The following is a 17,515-nucleotide window of genomic DNA, read 5'->3' on the forward strand; positions in this document are numbered from 1 at the left end:
ACACTCAGGCTGGACATATGCAACTATTAAAGGTCTGGATACAAATTATGACTTTTACTCTGGACCAAGAGAAAGACTCCAGAAGTCTTAGTAGCTGTCTTATCCAGAAAGAATATGATCATAGGGAGAATCAAGATCTTCACATTGGAAGGCACTCAAGAGTTCATCCTGTCCAACCACTGCCTTTGAGATAGAAAATAAGACAAAGACAAGGATAGTCACTATCACTACTTCTGTCAACATTGTGCTGGAAGTCCTTCCCATTTAAATAAAGAGAAAAAAAAAAAAAACAATGTAAGGCTAAGATTGAGAAATAGAGAAACAAAACTTTAAATGTATACAAATAATATTAAGTGAATAAAAATCCAAGAGTCTACTAATATTATTAGACCTAGTAAGAAAGTTTTGCAGGATTGCTGGGTATAAAATTAACATACCAACAATGAGTTTTTTTCAATACATGAACAACTAATGTGAGAAAATGAACTTTTTAAAAAGCGATCATATACATTTGCAACAAAAATGAGGGATTTATGAATGAGTCTAACAAAATTTATGTTATACTTTTTTCTTAGAAAATGATTAATTAAGCAGAATTTTATTTCCAAGCTCATTAAAGATTACTACAAACACAAAGTATCTTTTAAAGGTGTCCCAAATTGGGGCACCTGGATGGCTCAGTCAGTTGAGCGTCTGACTTCGTCTCACGTCATGATCTCGTGGTTGGCGGTGGGTTCAAGCCCTGTGTTGGGCTCTGTGCTGACAGGTCAGAGCTTGGAGCCTGTTTCAGATTCTGTGCCTCCCTCTCTCTCTTCCCCTCCCCGAGTCATGCTCTTTCTCTCTCTCTGTCTCTCTGTCTCCCTCTCTCTCAAAAATAAAAATGTTAAAAAAAATTTTTTAAGTGTCCCAAATTAAATCAAAGCACATCATCAAAGTAAAACACTTGTGACATTAAGAATTTAGGTTGTAGTGTTTTCCATTATTTTGTTTTTAATCATTTGCAATGTTCAGAAGATCACATGTAAACATTTTTTAAGACATGAAATGATGTACCTTTTTTTAAGATACAACCATGACTATAAAGTAGAGGAACTTAAGATAAAGACCGAATCTTTACAAATATGTTTGCTAAGAAACAGCTCCCATGTTTAGTGTTACAAATAAAATAATCTTCTCATTTAGAAAAATCAAGACATCATTTGATCAATAAAACTTATTCTTCTCCCAGTTTTATACTTGCTTGTCCTCATTTAGAAACTGTTAAATTCATGAGAAAATAACAAGTTTTGTTATGGTATAAAAATCTTAGGAACAACAAATTAACAAAATACAAATTTTTTAACAAAAATGTTTTCCTTCCCAAACTGTAAACATCTAGTCAATAAAACAAACATGATATTCCAGATATAGAAACACTAGTAATTTGCTCATGAAAAAAGTATATTAGGTGGTAACATTTTTGTTTGTCTTAAATATAGAAGCACTTTACCAAAAGAATCAGGCCATTATTATCTAAAGTCCATTCTTTCACTCAGTTCTCTTATCTGAGTAGAAACTCATCAATTTCTGTAGAATTTTGGCTATAGAACCAGGCCACAGGACAGGCCTGAAATATCTAAGAGTCATTTGGCTGGAAAAAAGTGTTTTCTTGAGACTTAGAAGCAGTCATCCATCACTTTATGCTTTAAAAGCATTCCTCAGGAAACTTCTTCCCAGCCTTTAGAATAAAGCACAGGATCTGGGCTCCCAGAAAGTGTTGCTTTCAGCTGGAACACCTACCAGCAGGGCATCCTTGCAGGCATTTTATGTGCAGTACTGTTGAAGCTCTGCAGGTGCCTGTGAGACCTTGATACTCTCCACACTGACATCCAGCTTGAGCTGCTCCATGAGGCATTGCAGGACATTCACGCTGGCCCCAAAAGACATGGCAGCAACACAGGGCTCCAGTGGCCTGTATGTTAGACTTCTATAAAAAAAAATTATTAAACTTTATTGAGGGACACTAAAGGATACTCTAAAAAATGCAGAGGTATACTATATTCGTGGATAGATAGGTCAGCATTGTAAAGATGTCATTTTCCACAAATTTATATGTGGATTCAAAGCATTCCAATCAAAATCCCAACACATTATTGCATGTAGGATTTGGTAAACTTATTGTAAAATTCATATGAGAGTGAAATAAGAAAAACAAAGTGAAGGAATTGTCCTATCAGGGATTATTACTTACCATAAGGTCATAGTAATTACGACAATGTGTCATTGGCACAGGCATAGAGAAATAGATCACTGAAACAGAATAGAGAGCTCATGAACAGATCAACACATATAGGGATACTTGATATAACATAGAGGTAGGGTTACAGAGCAGTGAGAAAGAAAAATAGACTTTAAAAAAATGCTGGAGCAAAAGAGTGATAGGAAAATGTGTTATAAAGGAGGAGAAAGTACCTTGTGGTGTCTTTACAGATCACTCCAACATGGCCATGGACATTGCACTTGGAGAGGCAGATGAAATGAAAGGCTTTGGGGCACCTGGGTGGCTCAGTTGGTTAAGCATCCAATTGTGGCTCAGGTTATGCTCTCATGATTTATGAGTTCGAGCACAGCATCAGGCTGTCAGCATAGAGCCTGCTTTGGATCCTCTGTGCCCCCAACCCCCCCTGTCCCCAGCCACCATCTCTCCCCGACTCACACTCTCTCTCAAAAATAAATAAACATTTAAAAAATTATGCCTTATTATACTCACATTCTAGGATAGGGAAGCACGGCAGGTTACACAAAGTCAATTATACCTCAATTTAAAAAAAAGAATGCATACAGTAAGTACTTACTTGCCAAACCTAAAGGTAAATTAACCATTAGCTTAAACTGTATAAAATTGCTGTTATCCAACCATTTAGTCTCCTACAGTTCACTCTAAGATTTTTAGGGTACATACACAGAGGATAAAACCATATAGAAAGGTAATGATGACCAGAAAAGTCAGGATAGTGTTACCTCTGGGGAGAAGAGGAGGAGATTTGATTGGGAGAGGTGTGGAGTTGGGGCACTTCACAGGTACTGGAGATGTTCTAGTCTATTTCTTGATCTCATGGGTGGTTACAAAGATATTTGCTTTATAGGTCTTATGCATTTATTTGTTTTAATGTTTTATTTTATTTTTGAGAGCGAGAGAAAGACCGAGCACAAGCAGGGGAGGGGCAAAGAGAGAGGGAGACACAGAATCCAAAGCAGGATCCAGGCTCTAAGCTGTCAGCACAGAGCCCAATATGAGGCTTGAACTCATGAATCACAAGATCATGATCTGAGCCAAAGTCGGACACTTAACCGACTGAGCCATCCGGGCACCCCAGTTTTATGCATTTAAAAAACAATATTTTCTTTAAAAAAGTAGATGCCAGCTCTGAATCAGGACACACTAGCCAGACAGGTCATCTGTCCACAGGTGGGTGGCAGAGAGCAGGGCACCTCTGTTCTGGAAGTCAGGGTCCACATTACAGATTATGTGTAACAGTTGCCTGGCACAGTTGATTTGTCTTGTTTTGTTTTTACCAGATAACAATTGGAAACATTCTTATTATTCCACTTATAATATATATAATAATAAATTATTTATGTGTGTTTACCCAACAGAAAGTGTACCCCTTGAGGGCAAGGCCTGTTTTTGTGGTTGACCCAGTAAAGCCAACTGCCTGGCGTACTGTAGATACTCAATTAAAAGTCCCTTGAGAGGTGGCTGGGAGGCTCAGTTGGTTAAGCGTCCGACTTCGGCTCAAGTCATGATGTCATGGTTCATGAGTTCGAGCCCTGAATTGGCTCTGTGCTGACAGAGCTTGGGATTCTCTCTCTGTCCTTCTCTCTCTGTTCCTCCCTGACTCATGCTTTCTCTCTCTTTCTCTCTCAAAAGAAATAAACTTTAAATAAATAAATAAATAAATAATAAAAGTCCCTTGAAAGGGCAGACTCTACATGGATGGATGGATGGATGGATGGATGGATAGATGGACAGACAGGGCTCTTAATGGTTGCAGGTCTTTCAGTGGATTTTATTTTCAGAACTAGTAAAGAGATGTTTAAAGCCAAACATGGTGAATGGAGTGGGTTTATACGTGTACATGTGCTAGTATGGTAAAAACAGAGGCGAAAGCATATTTAGTGATCTAGTGAGTGGGACAGTGCGTGCTGTATTTTGAGTACTCGGTTCTGTGCCCGTCTAATTGTGCTGCTAGGACTCGCTTCTGGGACTTGCCAGCCACACAGGGCCCGCTACATCCTTGCGCAGCTCCAGGGCAATTGCTAACTTTGTGTTTTAGGTAAATAGGGCTGCCAGAGTGGGGCAATGAGGAGGCTCGGAAGTGGCTTCTGCTGGGGAAGCCATGGAGCAGTGGGCACAGCAAAGCCCCAGGAGAGGGATGGTGGGAAAGTCGCCCCGCACGGGGCTGGACCCTCAGCATGCCTGCCCCGCCCCTCAATCTTGGAGGATTGGTGGCACTCAGATGACACGGTCTGGGAAACATTTTCCTTCCTCACTCTCTTCCCTTCCTTTTTCCTTCCTTCTTGCCTGCTTTCCTCTCTCCTTCCCTTCTCTCTTTTCTCTCTTCCTCTTTCCCTTCTTTGCTTCCCTCTTTGGCCCCTCCGTCTCTCTCTGGCTCTCCTTCTCCTGCCCAACCCCTGCGCTGGGCAATCTTTCCAGGCCTCTATTTCTATCTCCCTCTGTCAATCAGATGAACTCAGTGGTGAAGAAACCCAAATACATTAGCTATTCTCCCCTATCCTCCCCAAGAGACCAGCTCAGACTGCAGTTCTTAGGCGGCTGAATTCCCTCGGGGTCCTTTGCCCTGCATACTCTCCACCCCACTGCCCTGCAGGCCACAGACCCCTCTGGGTGGCCTGGAATCTGCCCCACCAGGCAACCACGAAGCCCCCTTGGGCTGACCCAGGACCCCTTCCCAAAGCCGCATTTAGAGAAGGGGCCACCTCTTACTCCTAAATGTATCCATCCTTAGCGCCAAGAGCAAATGCCCCCCTTTCTGGACCCCATAATAGAAACACAGATCTTGGCTGCCCTTCTTTTCACCCCAAAGAAGGGCTGCTTTTGCAATAAGGGCATTAGAAGATTATCGTCTGCCAGGAATGCATAGACGTTTTTTTCTCCAGTCCCTGCCCTGGGCTGATCTGGTCTGATTGACAGGAAAGGTAGACAGGACAGGGCAAGGGGAGAAGGAGAGCAGGAAGGGGGCTGGAGAGGTGGAGTCTGGAGGGTAGAGAGAAGCAGAGGCAGAAGAAGAGATCAAGTTCCAGAATTTTAGAACTGGAGGAAGAGACAGAAGACCATCTAGCAGCAGGCCACCCCAACACACGCACACCACCCATTTTTCAGAGGAGGAAACCAAGACTTCAGAGTCTCAATGCAAAAGAAGCGGTTTGCTCCTGTCCTGCGTTGATCATTGGCAGAGTCCGGACCAGCAGGCAGGTCTGTTGACTCGGATCCCAGCCCAGCACCGCCCCTCCGCCTGACTCAAGGCAGAGAAAATTGACTGTCTTGGCAGAAAAATGAAACCTTTTGATTTACGAGGAATTCCGAGATATCTTCCAGTTGACAGTCTTTGGAGAATTGCACAAGCCCACACTTTTGTGGGGGTAGCATTTAATGAAATGAACACATGAGTTATTCGTTTTTCATTAAGGATGTCACGCAGAGAATCCATATCTAAGGAGGAAAAATCAGTCCCGGTCTGGGGCCCCACAGTCCCATGGTCCCAGGGAGAATTTGTCTCAAGACGGGGAGGCCAGGAGCTGGGGTGAACTAACCTTCCAGACACTTATGTCATGTCCATCGTCTCAAGTAATTCTCACAGGGACCCAGAAAGCTAGATGCCGTTGCTCCAGCATTACAGATGAGAAAATTGAAGCTCAGAGAGAGCAAGTAACAAGCCCAGTGTCACCCAGCTAATGAGTGACAGAGCCAGCGTTTAAATCCCAGCCTGCTTTGGATCAACTGCAGTAAGCCGTCCGTGCAGGAATGGGAAACCAACTGGGCAGCCTGGGGTCCAGCTGTGCAGACACTCACTTCAGATCGATGGTCCAGGGACAGAGGAGCCCTGGGGCCTGGCAAGGGCAACCCTGGGCTTTGGTGGTCAGCCAAGCCCAGCTGGATGATGGTGGCCAAGCCTATGAAGTCTAGGGAGTAGTTGGACCATGACAATGATGCCCGGCAGGCTCTGTTTTGGTTGCTTTCTGGATTCCCAGCCTCAGAGCAACCTGGCATCTGTATCAGGATACTCAGTTGGGCCCCCATCTCAGATGCAGACATGACAAGTGTGGGCCTTAGAGCCAGGTAGACCTGGGTTTGAATCCTGAGTCAGGCCCTGAAAAGGTGCCTTGATCCCTCTCAAGCCTCAGTTTCCATACTTGAAATAGTTACCTACTGCACTTACCTCTCAGTATTGTCACGAAGTTTGAAAATAATATTACTAATAGCAACTATTTAATAATAATGACAACTAACATATTGAGTGCATTTTATGTGCTGTGCATTATGCTAACTAAGCATGTTACCTGAGTTAATCCTTTTTTTAAATAGTGTTTTATCTAGTATAGTTTATTTGAATTTGTTTTTTTTAATATGAAATGTGTTGTCAAATTGGTTTCCATACCACACCCAGTGCTCTTCCCAAAAGGTGCCCTCCTCAATACCCATCACCCACCCTCCCCTCTCTCCCACCCCCCATCAACCCTCAGTTTGTTCTCAGTTTTTAAGAGTCTCTTATGTTTTGGCTCCCTCCCTCTCTAACCTTTTTTTTTTTTTTTTTTCTGAGTTAATCTTTAATACGACGCTCTGAAGTGTACTCTTAGGAGCTCCATTTCACCTATGAAGAAACAAGCAAAGAGCCATTCCCTCTCCCAGATCACATAGCAAAATGACAGGGTCAGAATGTGAACCCAGGTCTGTGTGCACCCCCAGCTCATTAACATGACTGTCTTTATAAGCAAAATAAGTAGCACATAGTAAACATTCAACAAATGGGAGTTCCAGTCCCTTCTTTTTTCCCTAAAACTCCAGATTCCCACAGCGCCCATGGGTATTTGCCTTAGGGCTTGCCTACATGGAGTTTTATGGAAGTCAAAAGAAAGCTGGGGAGGTGGGTGGGAGAGGGGGCATGTCTCATTCCAGGCTCCCCTCCCTTCTCTGGCTTCCTTATAGGGTTTGGCAAAAGCTGCTTCACTGAGGCCTCTTGTGTTGCTGGAAACAATGCAAGTTTATTTTGGCACCGTGAAGAGGGCCCGATTCCGCCCCCTGGACGCCTCTGTGGGAAGAGGACCTAGAGAATGTGGCTCAGGCCCCATCAGTCCCTGCTGCCCTCCCAGCACATCCACAGCACAGTTACAGCCATCACACATAGCTCGGAGAAGGACATGAGATAGGGCTTTCTTTCCCATCCTCTCCATTGTCCCCTTCAGAAGGACATCGGTCCCAGGGTGAGGCGCTGTGGTACCTGCCCACTCTTAGCAGATCCCTTCTCAATGCTGTGGGCACTTGGTCTGGCGGCTTCTGCCCCTGGGTAGTCAGGTGCCTGTGGCCAGCGTACCGATTAGTAGACACCCAGAGTTGGAAGGGATCGTCACTGTCCTCCAGGCCGAGCCCCCACTGGCTTAGGTTCATAGCGGTTTTTCAAAAGCCAACCCGGGGCCAAGCCAGGAGCGCTTTTGCATCTGTTAGCTTGTATTTCCCAATCCTCACACCACCCTCTTTTAGGAAGGCCTCACTTTCCTGTTTTCACAAACGCAGGGCCTGTGGCTCAGGGAGACTAGGAGACCATTGGTTTGAGCTCCTGAAGGAAGGAGGTCAGGGTCGAAGCAGGTTGTGGCCTTCCAGCTCTGACATCGCTTGGTCTGCCCCAGCCCAGGAGGCGTCCCTTCTGCAACACTCCCCATAGAAGTCTTGTCCAGGCAACGTCTGAGCTCCGCTAGTATTCCCTGTGAGAGCCTTTCCAGGGTTGAACTAAAAACTGCCTCCCTGTCACTTGCTCCCACAGGCCCCAGATGTCCTCAATCTAATTTCAGGCAAAGGGAGGAAATCCAGGTCTCTGCCCTTAGCCTTACCTGTTCTTCAGAGATGGGAAGATGGGCCCAGAGGACTCTTGGTCAGCCCTGTTCTTGTTCTAGGACTGGTGTGGCTGTGGGTATGGTATGGATGCCCACCCAAGGACACTGGCAGTCAGAACTCTGGCTCTGTGAGGCTCCTTTGAGGCGGAACTTGGCTCCAGGTGGAAGTTACAGGAGGCTGAGGGTGACAGGTGTAGCCAGGTGAGCCTACCAGTTGGGCGCCAAGTGAAAGAGGTGCATGGGGACCTTGGCCCAAAGAACTGGAAAGGCCTGGCAACGGTGAGGAAGACACCAAAGCACTGAGCGGGTGGTACCCTGTGGGTGGGAAGAGCCCTTGGACTGTAGGGGCAAACCGAGCATCCCCTCTCCCCACCCACATGCTCCACCTGCCATACACCCCAGCTTGGCAGCCCAGGGCCAGATTCGCCAGCATTAAGGGCACAGATGACAGTTTTCAGGGCTCTTTCTCCACATTAGCCCCTTGATCCCACAACAACTTCTAGATGGAGGTAGGTAGGGCGAGCTTCATCTTACTCTACAGATGTGGAAATAGGCTGAGAGAGCTCCGAGGGGCAAAGTGAGGCCTGAATGCCGGACTTCTGGCTCCCACGCACCGTAGAGATGTCCGCTAGGCCAGGCCCCCCTCTTCCTCCGTCAAGGCTAGGAAGACCTGTCTGGGGACAGCTACAAAGGCACAGATGCAAATAAGCAAGCCTAGTCAAAGGGCAGGGAGGAAAGTGATTGATGGGGTGGTCGATTGAATCACAAGACCTCATCTCCCAGAGCCCCCATCAGGCTTTTCTTGGATTTCTCTGCTGGGATAATAAACCACCAGTGAACAGGAGAAGCAGTGCAGGCCAGCCCAGCTCAGTTCACCTTCTCGGTCGCCTCCCCTCCCCCAGGAGCCCTTGGAATAGGAGGAGAGCAGCCCTGTACTTGGAGATCCTGCTCAGGGTGAGTTTGAAACACTTATGGTTCCTATTTAAAGCCATACCTCGTTCATCATTTCAGAACCAACCAACAATTAAACCTGATTCAATCAAGCGCCGACAACTAATTTAAACCAAGCCTCACAAGGGGCTTGTCACTGGCTATTTAAAACCCTCTCCTGGCCTCTGGGGCTCTTCAGAACCAGGACTGTCTGTGCTGCAGAGAGCAAGGACCCGCTCGCGGCCTTGGGGGATCCCGATTCCTGTTGTGTGCAAGGCCTGGTCTAGGGCTCCCGGTCTGGAACCATCTCTGCCACCTTGCCCAGGCCCGGGCTGGCTCCCCGGGGCATTGAGGGTTGGCTTCTGGAGGAATGCCAGGAGGCGGGAGCAGGGGGAAGCAAAGAAATAGCAAAAGCCCACTCAAGAGGTCATATGGGCCCCAAATGCACATACTTCTGGTGCTTGGTTTGGCTTTATTCGGGCCCTGAGCAACGGTGACACCCAGGGAATGTAGAAAGCATTAGAAATTCCGGTTTGAACCCTGACTCTGACTCTGCAATTGACTACCCAATCCTGTGACCTTAGCCGGGTCTTGGGCTTTCCTAGCCTCACTGCCCTTACCAGTCTAGTGAGGATCACAAAAATCTCGCTCTAAACCACCTCCCTGGGTTAAGAGAGCCCTCAGATCTGGCCGCCCCAGTAAAAACGGTCAGAAGACGAGAAGTCCTAAGACCCAGAAGTCCTGCAGAGTAGAGCAGACTTGAGTTTGCCCTGGCTCTGGCTCAGCACAGGCAGCATGACAGATGCCAACACGTGGTCCTCAGAGTGACGCCTGCCGTTCACGTGTCTCTCTAGGGCTGCAGGAACACAGGATGATGACGCCTTCAGGCCAAAGACTCGGACCACACAGGTGTACTTAGGGAGGACTTCCTGGAGGTAGTGGGCTTGAGGCTAGCTTTGAAGGCTGGGCAAGGCTCAAATAAGCCGGGAGCTGGAAGGGAAGCCCAACCAGGTAGAGCCACTTAGAACTGGTAGGGAGCTTCCACAGCAATTTCCCGTTTAATCCTCACAAGCACCCTGATTTTCTAGGATGAGAGTGCTGAGGGTTTAAATGACTGACCACTGAGAGATTAAGGCAACCGGATACTAGTTTGGACCTCCTGATGCCAGCTGCCTTGGTCCCACTCTGCCCTACGCTGCCTCTCACCTCTCCACAGAGCAGAGGGTACAGAGGATGCCAGGGTGGGAAGGCAGAAAGACTCCCAGCAGAGCCTGGGATTCCTACTTCATAGCCTTCTCAAAGGCGGAAAAGTACAAAAAATATGGTTTGGAGGCAAAGAGCTTATGGGATAAACTAAGGAGGGAGTGCTGTATCAAGAGGGGCTGAGGACCTTGGGGTCCATTACTGCACTGTGGGAACTGGGGCTGCCCTAACAGGGGGAGAGGAGGCTTGCGGGTCTCCAAGTTCCCGTGTGTGGGAGGAAACAATAGTCTCTTTTCTGGGGCCTCCAGGGGTGAGGAGGAGTGAGATCATGTCTGGGGAGGGAGGGGGCAAGGACACAGGATATGAGTGTGCTCCCAGGGGAGCATGGGGGAGCCGAGGAGCAGGGCCTTAAGAATGGCTGCCTCCCTCCCCAAAGTCCCTCCATGGCCTCCGCCCCAGCATCCCTCATTCCTCTAGGTTCCTGGGCCATAAGTCAGGACAATCTGACTCCGCTAGGATTCTTCAGGGCTCTCACGGACCCCACTGGACTGCAAACCCCTCCAGGGCAGGACTGTGGCATCGCACTGAAGTTAAGAGCTCAGGGCCTAGAGTAGGGCAGCCTTGAGACAACCCCAGGCCTGCCACTTACTAGCTGTGTGATTTTAAGCCTGTCCCTTAACCTCCTTGAGAATCTCCTGTGCAATGAAGGTAAAAATAGGACCTCTCCCATGTGGTTGTCGTGAAAATTAAATGAGTTAATCAGACTAAGTGCTTACCAAAAATATCCTCATTTGGAACCCCTAGCGCAGCTAGTACGCGCCTCAGTATATGGCAGGGGCTTGACAATTAGTTGATGGCAAGCTCAGGACAGCAGCTGCCACAGCGGGACCTGGCTTGGATGGGAGGAAAAGCTCCCATGATGCCAAATGGAGGGCAGATGCTAGCTGGGCAATTTCCTCAGGAAGGTACCCCCCTGTGTCATTCCACCCTGAGGTGGGATGCCCCCATCTCCTGGGGAAATTGAGAGCCCCCAGACTCTCTGTGGGGTCTTTTTCAAGAGTCTTGGTCCCGCCTCGTGATTGGGTTGGGACAGGTGATCGGGAACAGAACCACCCTCCTCCCGCTGACACTTAGCTGGCGAGCACTGGGATGGATGTTAGCTTACAGCAGGGGGGGAGAAAGGACCCCCCCATTCAAGCCCCTGCAGAAGTTGTTTGAGGATTAAATAAGATGCCACACATCAGTTTCTAGACCAGTGCCTCAAGCTTTCTGTGAAGGACCAATTTTGCAAATTTTCAATTGGCCACAGACCAGTGGTTTTGTAATAGACAGCAAAAAAGGGAATTACTAGAAAAAATGATCACACACTTGAATATTGTGGCAACATCAAACTGCCCTAGAAAGTTGTGTTTGTTCTCAGTCTCTAGGCTTATCAGCAACCAGTGACAGTTGGTACAGGTGACAACCACACTGCATTTGGAGCAGGCTCTCCATAAAGGCCAATTTCCCTTGTTTTCTTCCTGCCATCTTGCCTCCTCCTCAGTTGGATGGGAAGCAGGGTCCTGACGGCCCCTCATGATGTGCTTAGAATGCTCCCCACCCCGCCACCCTTCAGGGCCTTCCTGGTCATCTATGGACATGAGCCTCAGTTTTTCTGGGATAGTCCTGAATATATAACATTCTGTCTCATGGCAAGGTGTTCTTACTTTTTTTAATGACTGCCGTATAATAGCTATGCTACTGAGAAGGGAGCATCAATTCTGTATGTGATACCAAGGAGGTTGAAGACAGCAGGGTCCTGAGGCGGCGGTGAAGCCCTTCCCAGGGGTGGGTGTGGAAACAAAGAGTGTCTGTCTACTGGGAAACAGCACAAAGGCTTCTACCTGGGATTCCAACAACAGCAGTTACTTTTTTTTTTTTTTTTTTTTTGAGCACCTACAGTATGCCAGAACCTGGTTCCAAGAGCATTATCTGTGTTTTCCTGACAATGGACATAATTTTGTCTGACTGAAAATGAGATGTCTCAAACTCTGTGGGTTCCTGGGAGTTCTGCAGGTGCCGTGTGGCCTGGAGGGCTTCGCGACAGGTTGACCGACCTGCTGGTCCTCGGCGGTTTCAGGGCATCCTGAGGGGCTTTTTAAACTTGCAGATTCTCCAGTCTCAAGTGCTAGATTCTGATGCCAGAAGCCTGGCTGGTCCCCAAGGTCCCCAGGTGATTTTGATGATTGGCTGGCTCAGGCTCCACTTTTCTCGAAGATACAAAGGCCTGGAGTCAGCAGAGGAACTCAAGAGAGACCACATGATGTGGCCCTTAAAAACAAAGAATTAAAAAAAATTTTTTTTAATGTTAATTTATTTTTGAGAGAGACAGTGCGTGAGCAGGGGAGGGGCAGAGAGAGAGGGAGACACAGAATCTGAAGCAGGCTCCAGGCTCTGAGCTGTCAGCGCAGAACCTGATGTGGGGCTCGAACTCACAAGCCAAGCCATGAGATCATGCCCTGAGCCGAAGTCAGACACTCAACTGATTGAGCCACCCAGGTGCACCAAAAAAAAAAGAATGTTTAATAATAAGGGAACATACTTATGTTATATCAAGGGTACAAAGCAGATAAGAAAATTGATATATAGTTTTACCTCAACCATGTAAGCAAAAACAAAAAGTATAGTTAAAAAAAAAAAAGACTGGAAGGAAAATTGCAAAATGTTGATGTTGATTATCTCTCATGAAGGGATTATATGTGCTTTTATTTCTTTATACTTTTCCACACCGAGCACGCATTACCTTTATAAATAGAAAAGCAAAAAGTACTGTTTTTAGAAAACTGCCATCATCTGTGCTACCCCAACAAGCATGAGTCAACTTTTAACATTCTGGGGTTAGACAGAAATTGCTGGAGTTTTGTTTTCTTCTCTCCGAGGGCAGGAAATCACTATCTCCCACTGGGTTTCCTGCTGGAGTTAGAGGCTGAGAAAAATTCTGGCTGAAGATTCAAGAAAGGTATACAAATTAAGACATGCAAGGTCCTTGTGAGTGTGGCTTCTGCTTAGCTCTGCAGCCCTTTCCTCCTCCACCACCTGCTCTGGGACTCACTTCTGGAAAGTACCATCATTACTCTTGCCTTCGCCCCCAGTGCCACCTCAACCCGGAAATCTCATCCCTATCCTCCACCCCCCACCACTCACTTTAACATCTTCAGGCATCAATTAGGTGTCCATGTTTCATGAAGAGCTTCCTTGATCCCCCCAAACTGAGTGAGCACCCAGACACCCTATCCTTCCCTGTCAGTGTAGTATGTCACCTTTGATTGTGATCATGGCTTACTTCTGTGCTTCCCCACCTGCCTCTTAAAGCACCATGTGGGTTGGGATTCTATATCCCCAGCCTGGTACACAGGAGGGACTCAATAAATGCTTGCTGAGTAAATGAAGGAACCCTGCCTCGAGGTACTAATGACTGGGGGGGTCACTCCAGACACTCTAGGTAACTGGCTCTCTCAGAGCTCCTTGGGGGAAAATGGCCACCAATAGTTCCTTCTGCATGAAGTTCAGTAAAACCACTTCCTCAACCTGCTGCACAGATTGGCCCAGGGATGGGGACCGCAGCCAAAGGCCACCATGCCCAGGCTGGTGGGAGGGAGGCTGGCCTCTGAGCCAATGGCTCACCCAGAGATTCTGCCCAGTCCAGGGACCTAGTTGGGGGACTCTGTACAGGATGGTGGCTAGCTGGCCAATCACACAGCTTTTTGGGAAGAGGTTCCCTAAGGCTGCTGAGTCTCACGTAGGCTCCTGGGGAAGATGGCTCTCTGGCCCAGTCTGGAAGCCATTGGTTGCAGAGCCCTTCCCCTTCCCACGCCTCAGAACTCAGGGCATCTCCGTCCATCTCTTCCCAGCAAACTAAAGAGCCTGCGTCACAGGCGAGGGCAGCCATCCACATTGTCTCTCTCCTCCTCTGGTTGCTCTCTGGCCACCTTTGGCCACTCCCCTGGGGCCTCCTCCCTCTCAAGCGGGGGCGGAGGTTGCTCCCCGGGCCAAGGCCTGGCCCAGCTGGTCACATGCAAGAGACGACCTGCACCCACTGGACCCAACCCCAACAGGCTGCAGTTGGTTGATGAGTTTGGAGCCCTGCTGTCCTGTCTGCCCAGCCTCCGCCTGCCTGGGGCACGGGGGGCAGGAAAATGTGACTGCCAGTCCTCACACACTCTTAAGAGAGAGGGGCGAAGCATTTGGCACACAGGCTCACTCTGGTGGGGTGGAATGAGCCGCACCAGGGAGACTGGGAAAAAATAGAAACATGTTGCTGATGCTGCAGGAAACGTGCTGGGAGCAGGGGTCCCAAGAGGGCCGGAGGCAGGGCGGGGCGGGGGTGGGGGGTGGGGGCGGTGTTTTCCAGGGTCTAGAGGAATCGACCCACGCTTGTCGACAGGCAGCGAGTCCTTCCCAGGCCTGCACTCAGTAGGTTGGAGTTGTGCTAGGTCGGTCTGGTCCCCACCCCACCCCCTACCCTTTCCACACTTTCTCCTCACTTCCCCTCCCCCTCTTCAGGGAACCAGTGCCCTTGGGCTTCTGGAAACCACATGTTCCAGTCTCTGAAGGATAACTCAGATTTAAAATATTCCTATCCCACATCAAACCATGTGTCACTGTGCTGTGGCCGTCCCACAGCCTCCTGCCCAGGGCAGTGGCTGACACATGCACCCACACTGAGGAACAGAGGTGGCCTGGGCAGAGGACAAAGAAGGGGGCATACGTTTAAACAAGCAGCCCCAGGAAAACAAGGCTTCATCAAAGACACGAAACCCTCAGACTGGGATGGACCAGTCTAGCAAGGGCCACAGAATGAGAGCTCCACTCAGGTGATCACCTTCTCTGCCCAAACAGGTCCCGACGGGCAAGATTGAGCAGGAAGGTGGGGAGGGTGGCCTAGCAGTCAGCATGGTGCAGGCCACCCCCACTGCAGAAGATGAGCTGCCTGGTCATAGCACAGAAGGACAGCCCTGAGCCGGGAACCCAGGCCTCAACCAGGCCTTGGACGAGCCCTATGGCAACTCAGCCACAGAGCCTCAGTTTCCCTACTGGTAAAATGGGAATACTCCTATCTATATCACGGGGCTTTGGGAGCCCCACTGAGATAAGACCTGAAGGATGCAGGCAAGTCAGACGCAGGACACTGTGGAAGGGTTGGGAGCAGAACAACAAAAGAAGGCTGAAGAAAATATGGTATATATATATATATACGATCAAATGTTAGCCACTAAAAACAATGAAATTTGGAGGCACCTGGGTGGCTCAGTCCGTTAAGCGTCTGACTTCAGCTCAGGTCATGATCTCATGGTTCATGAGCTCGAGCCCTGAGCCTCTGTGCAGGCAGCTCAGAGCCTGGAGCCTGCTTTGGATTCTGTGGCTCCCTCTCTCTCTGCCCCTCCCCCACTCATGCAAGCGCTTGCTCTCTCTCTCTCTCTCTCTCTCTCTCAAAAATAAATAAATAAATAAATAAAAATAAAAAAGAATGAAATTTTGCCATTTGTAACAAGATGGTTGAACCTAGAGGGTATTGTGCTAAGTGAAATAAGTCAGAGAGAGAAAGACAAGTACCATCTGATTTCACTTATATGTGGAATCCAAAAAACAAATGAACAAACACACAAACAAAAAATAGAAACAGACTCATAAATACGGAGAACAAACTGGCGGTTGCCAGAGAGCATGGGGGTGCGGGAACAGGTGAAGGGGATGAAGAAGTACCAACTTCCAAGGTCACCTGGCTGGCTCAGTCGGTAGAGCATGCGACTCTTGATCTCAAGATCATGAGTTCAAGACCCACGTTAGGCCTGGAGACTACTTTGAAAAAAAAAGAAGTACAAACTTCCAGTTATAAAATAAGTAAGTCAAGGGGATGAAAAGTATAATACAGGGAATATAGTCAACAATATCATAATAATGTTGCATGGTGACTGGTAAGCACTGAGTAATACGTAGTTGTTGAATCACTATGTTGTACACCTGAAACTAATATAACGTTGCATGTCAACTATACTTCAATAACAAATAAATAAACAAAACAAAACAAAAAAAACAACGGCCTGGCTGTGTGGCCTTGGGCAAGTTCCTGCCCCTTTCTGTGCACTGAGAGGTGGGTCAGCAGATCTTGAATGCCTCTTGCAATTCTAGTCTCTCTCATTGCCTTCTTTGTTTTCAACACCCTTGTCTTTCCCCTTATGAAGGGATCCTTTCTGAGGAGGTGCTACGGGCTGTTTGTACATTGTTCCTCAGAGCACCTGCCAATGCCCTTTGTCTGGACACTTGACCTTTCTGAGGATGTATGGGGAGCCCTGAGCCGAGGGAAAGAGGCAAGTCCTACCCTTCTTCTGCCCCCCCCCCCAGGCCTGAGAATGTGATGTTGTCTCCCCTCCTTCCACACCCTCTGGCTCCCTAGGTGGGTTTTCCTGCCCTGGTGTCTGAGATCCCTGATAGCTAGCTCCCTGTACTCAACACACACACACACACACACACACACACACACACAGGCTGTCCCCTGCCCTGATGGCCACTCTGGCCGAGCCAGGTCTTGGGTCCTGAACCAAGCTCCTAGAGTCTGGGGCTCCCCAGTGGGTGCCGGCAGAGGCCAATGGAGCTTCTTTTCTAATAAAGCTGCCTCCTCTCTTCCTGCCAGGGTTAGATGGGGCCCTAGCTTGCTGGGATTTGCTCTCAGAGAAGGGTCTGGCCATGGACTTGCTTTAGGGATGGGCATGATTCACAACCACCTGGTTTGGGAAGACCATACTCTTCAGAAGGGAAGGCAACTAAAGGGAAGGCAACTAATTGCTAATGATGTGAATGTGTGATTTTCTTTCTTTCTTTCTTCCTTTCTTTCTTTCTTTCTCTTTCTTTTTAATGTTTATTTATTTTTGAGAGAGAGAGAGAGAGACAGAGCATGAGTAGGGGAGGAGCAGAGAGAGAGAGGGACGAATCCGAAACAGGCTCCAGGCTCTGAGCTGTCAGCACAGAGCCTGACGCGGAGCTCGAACTCACAAACCGTGAGATCATGACCTGAGCCGAAGCCGGACGCTCAACCGACTGAGCCACCCATGCGCCCCAGGTGTAATTTTCTTTCTTTCTTCACTTCTGCCTTCAACCCCTGATTTTGATTGCCTTTCCCTCCCAGCACCATGAGAGCTTGTTGCTGTCCAGCAGGCCCTGGAACTAAGAGCAGCTCCTAGAGGTCACCATCCCCACCCCCAGCCCACAGGCCTGGCCACACTGGACCTATCTGACC

At 48.3% G+C, this 17,515-nt stretch overlaps 1 protein-coding gene across 1 annotated transcript; it reads right to left on the reverse strand.

The window, feature by feature from the left end:
- Nucleotides 1-1,427: 1,427 nt before the first annotated feature.
- On the reverse strand, nucleotides 1,428-1,926 carry LOC102956095 (guanine nucleotide-binding protein G(I)/G(S)/G(O) subunit gamma-10). The gene is given in 1 exon segment (XM_015538687.2): nucleotides 1,428-1,926. A coding segment is annotated over 1 exon segment (207 nt). The 3' UTR covers nucleotides 1,428-1,719.
- Nucleotides 1,927-17,515: the final 15,589 nt, after the last annotated feature.

This window comes from Panthera tigris, chromosome A3 (assembly GCF_018350195.1).
Source record: "Panthera tigris isolate Pti1 chromosome A3, P.tigris_Pti1_mat1.1, whole genome shotgun sequence".
In the NCBI taxonomy this organism is placed as follows: domain Eukaryota; kingdom Metazoa; phylum Chordata; class Mammalia; order Carnivora; family Felidae; genus Panthera; species Panthera tigris.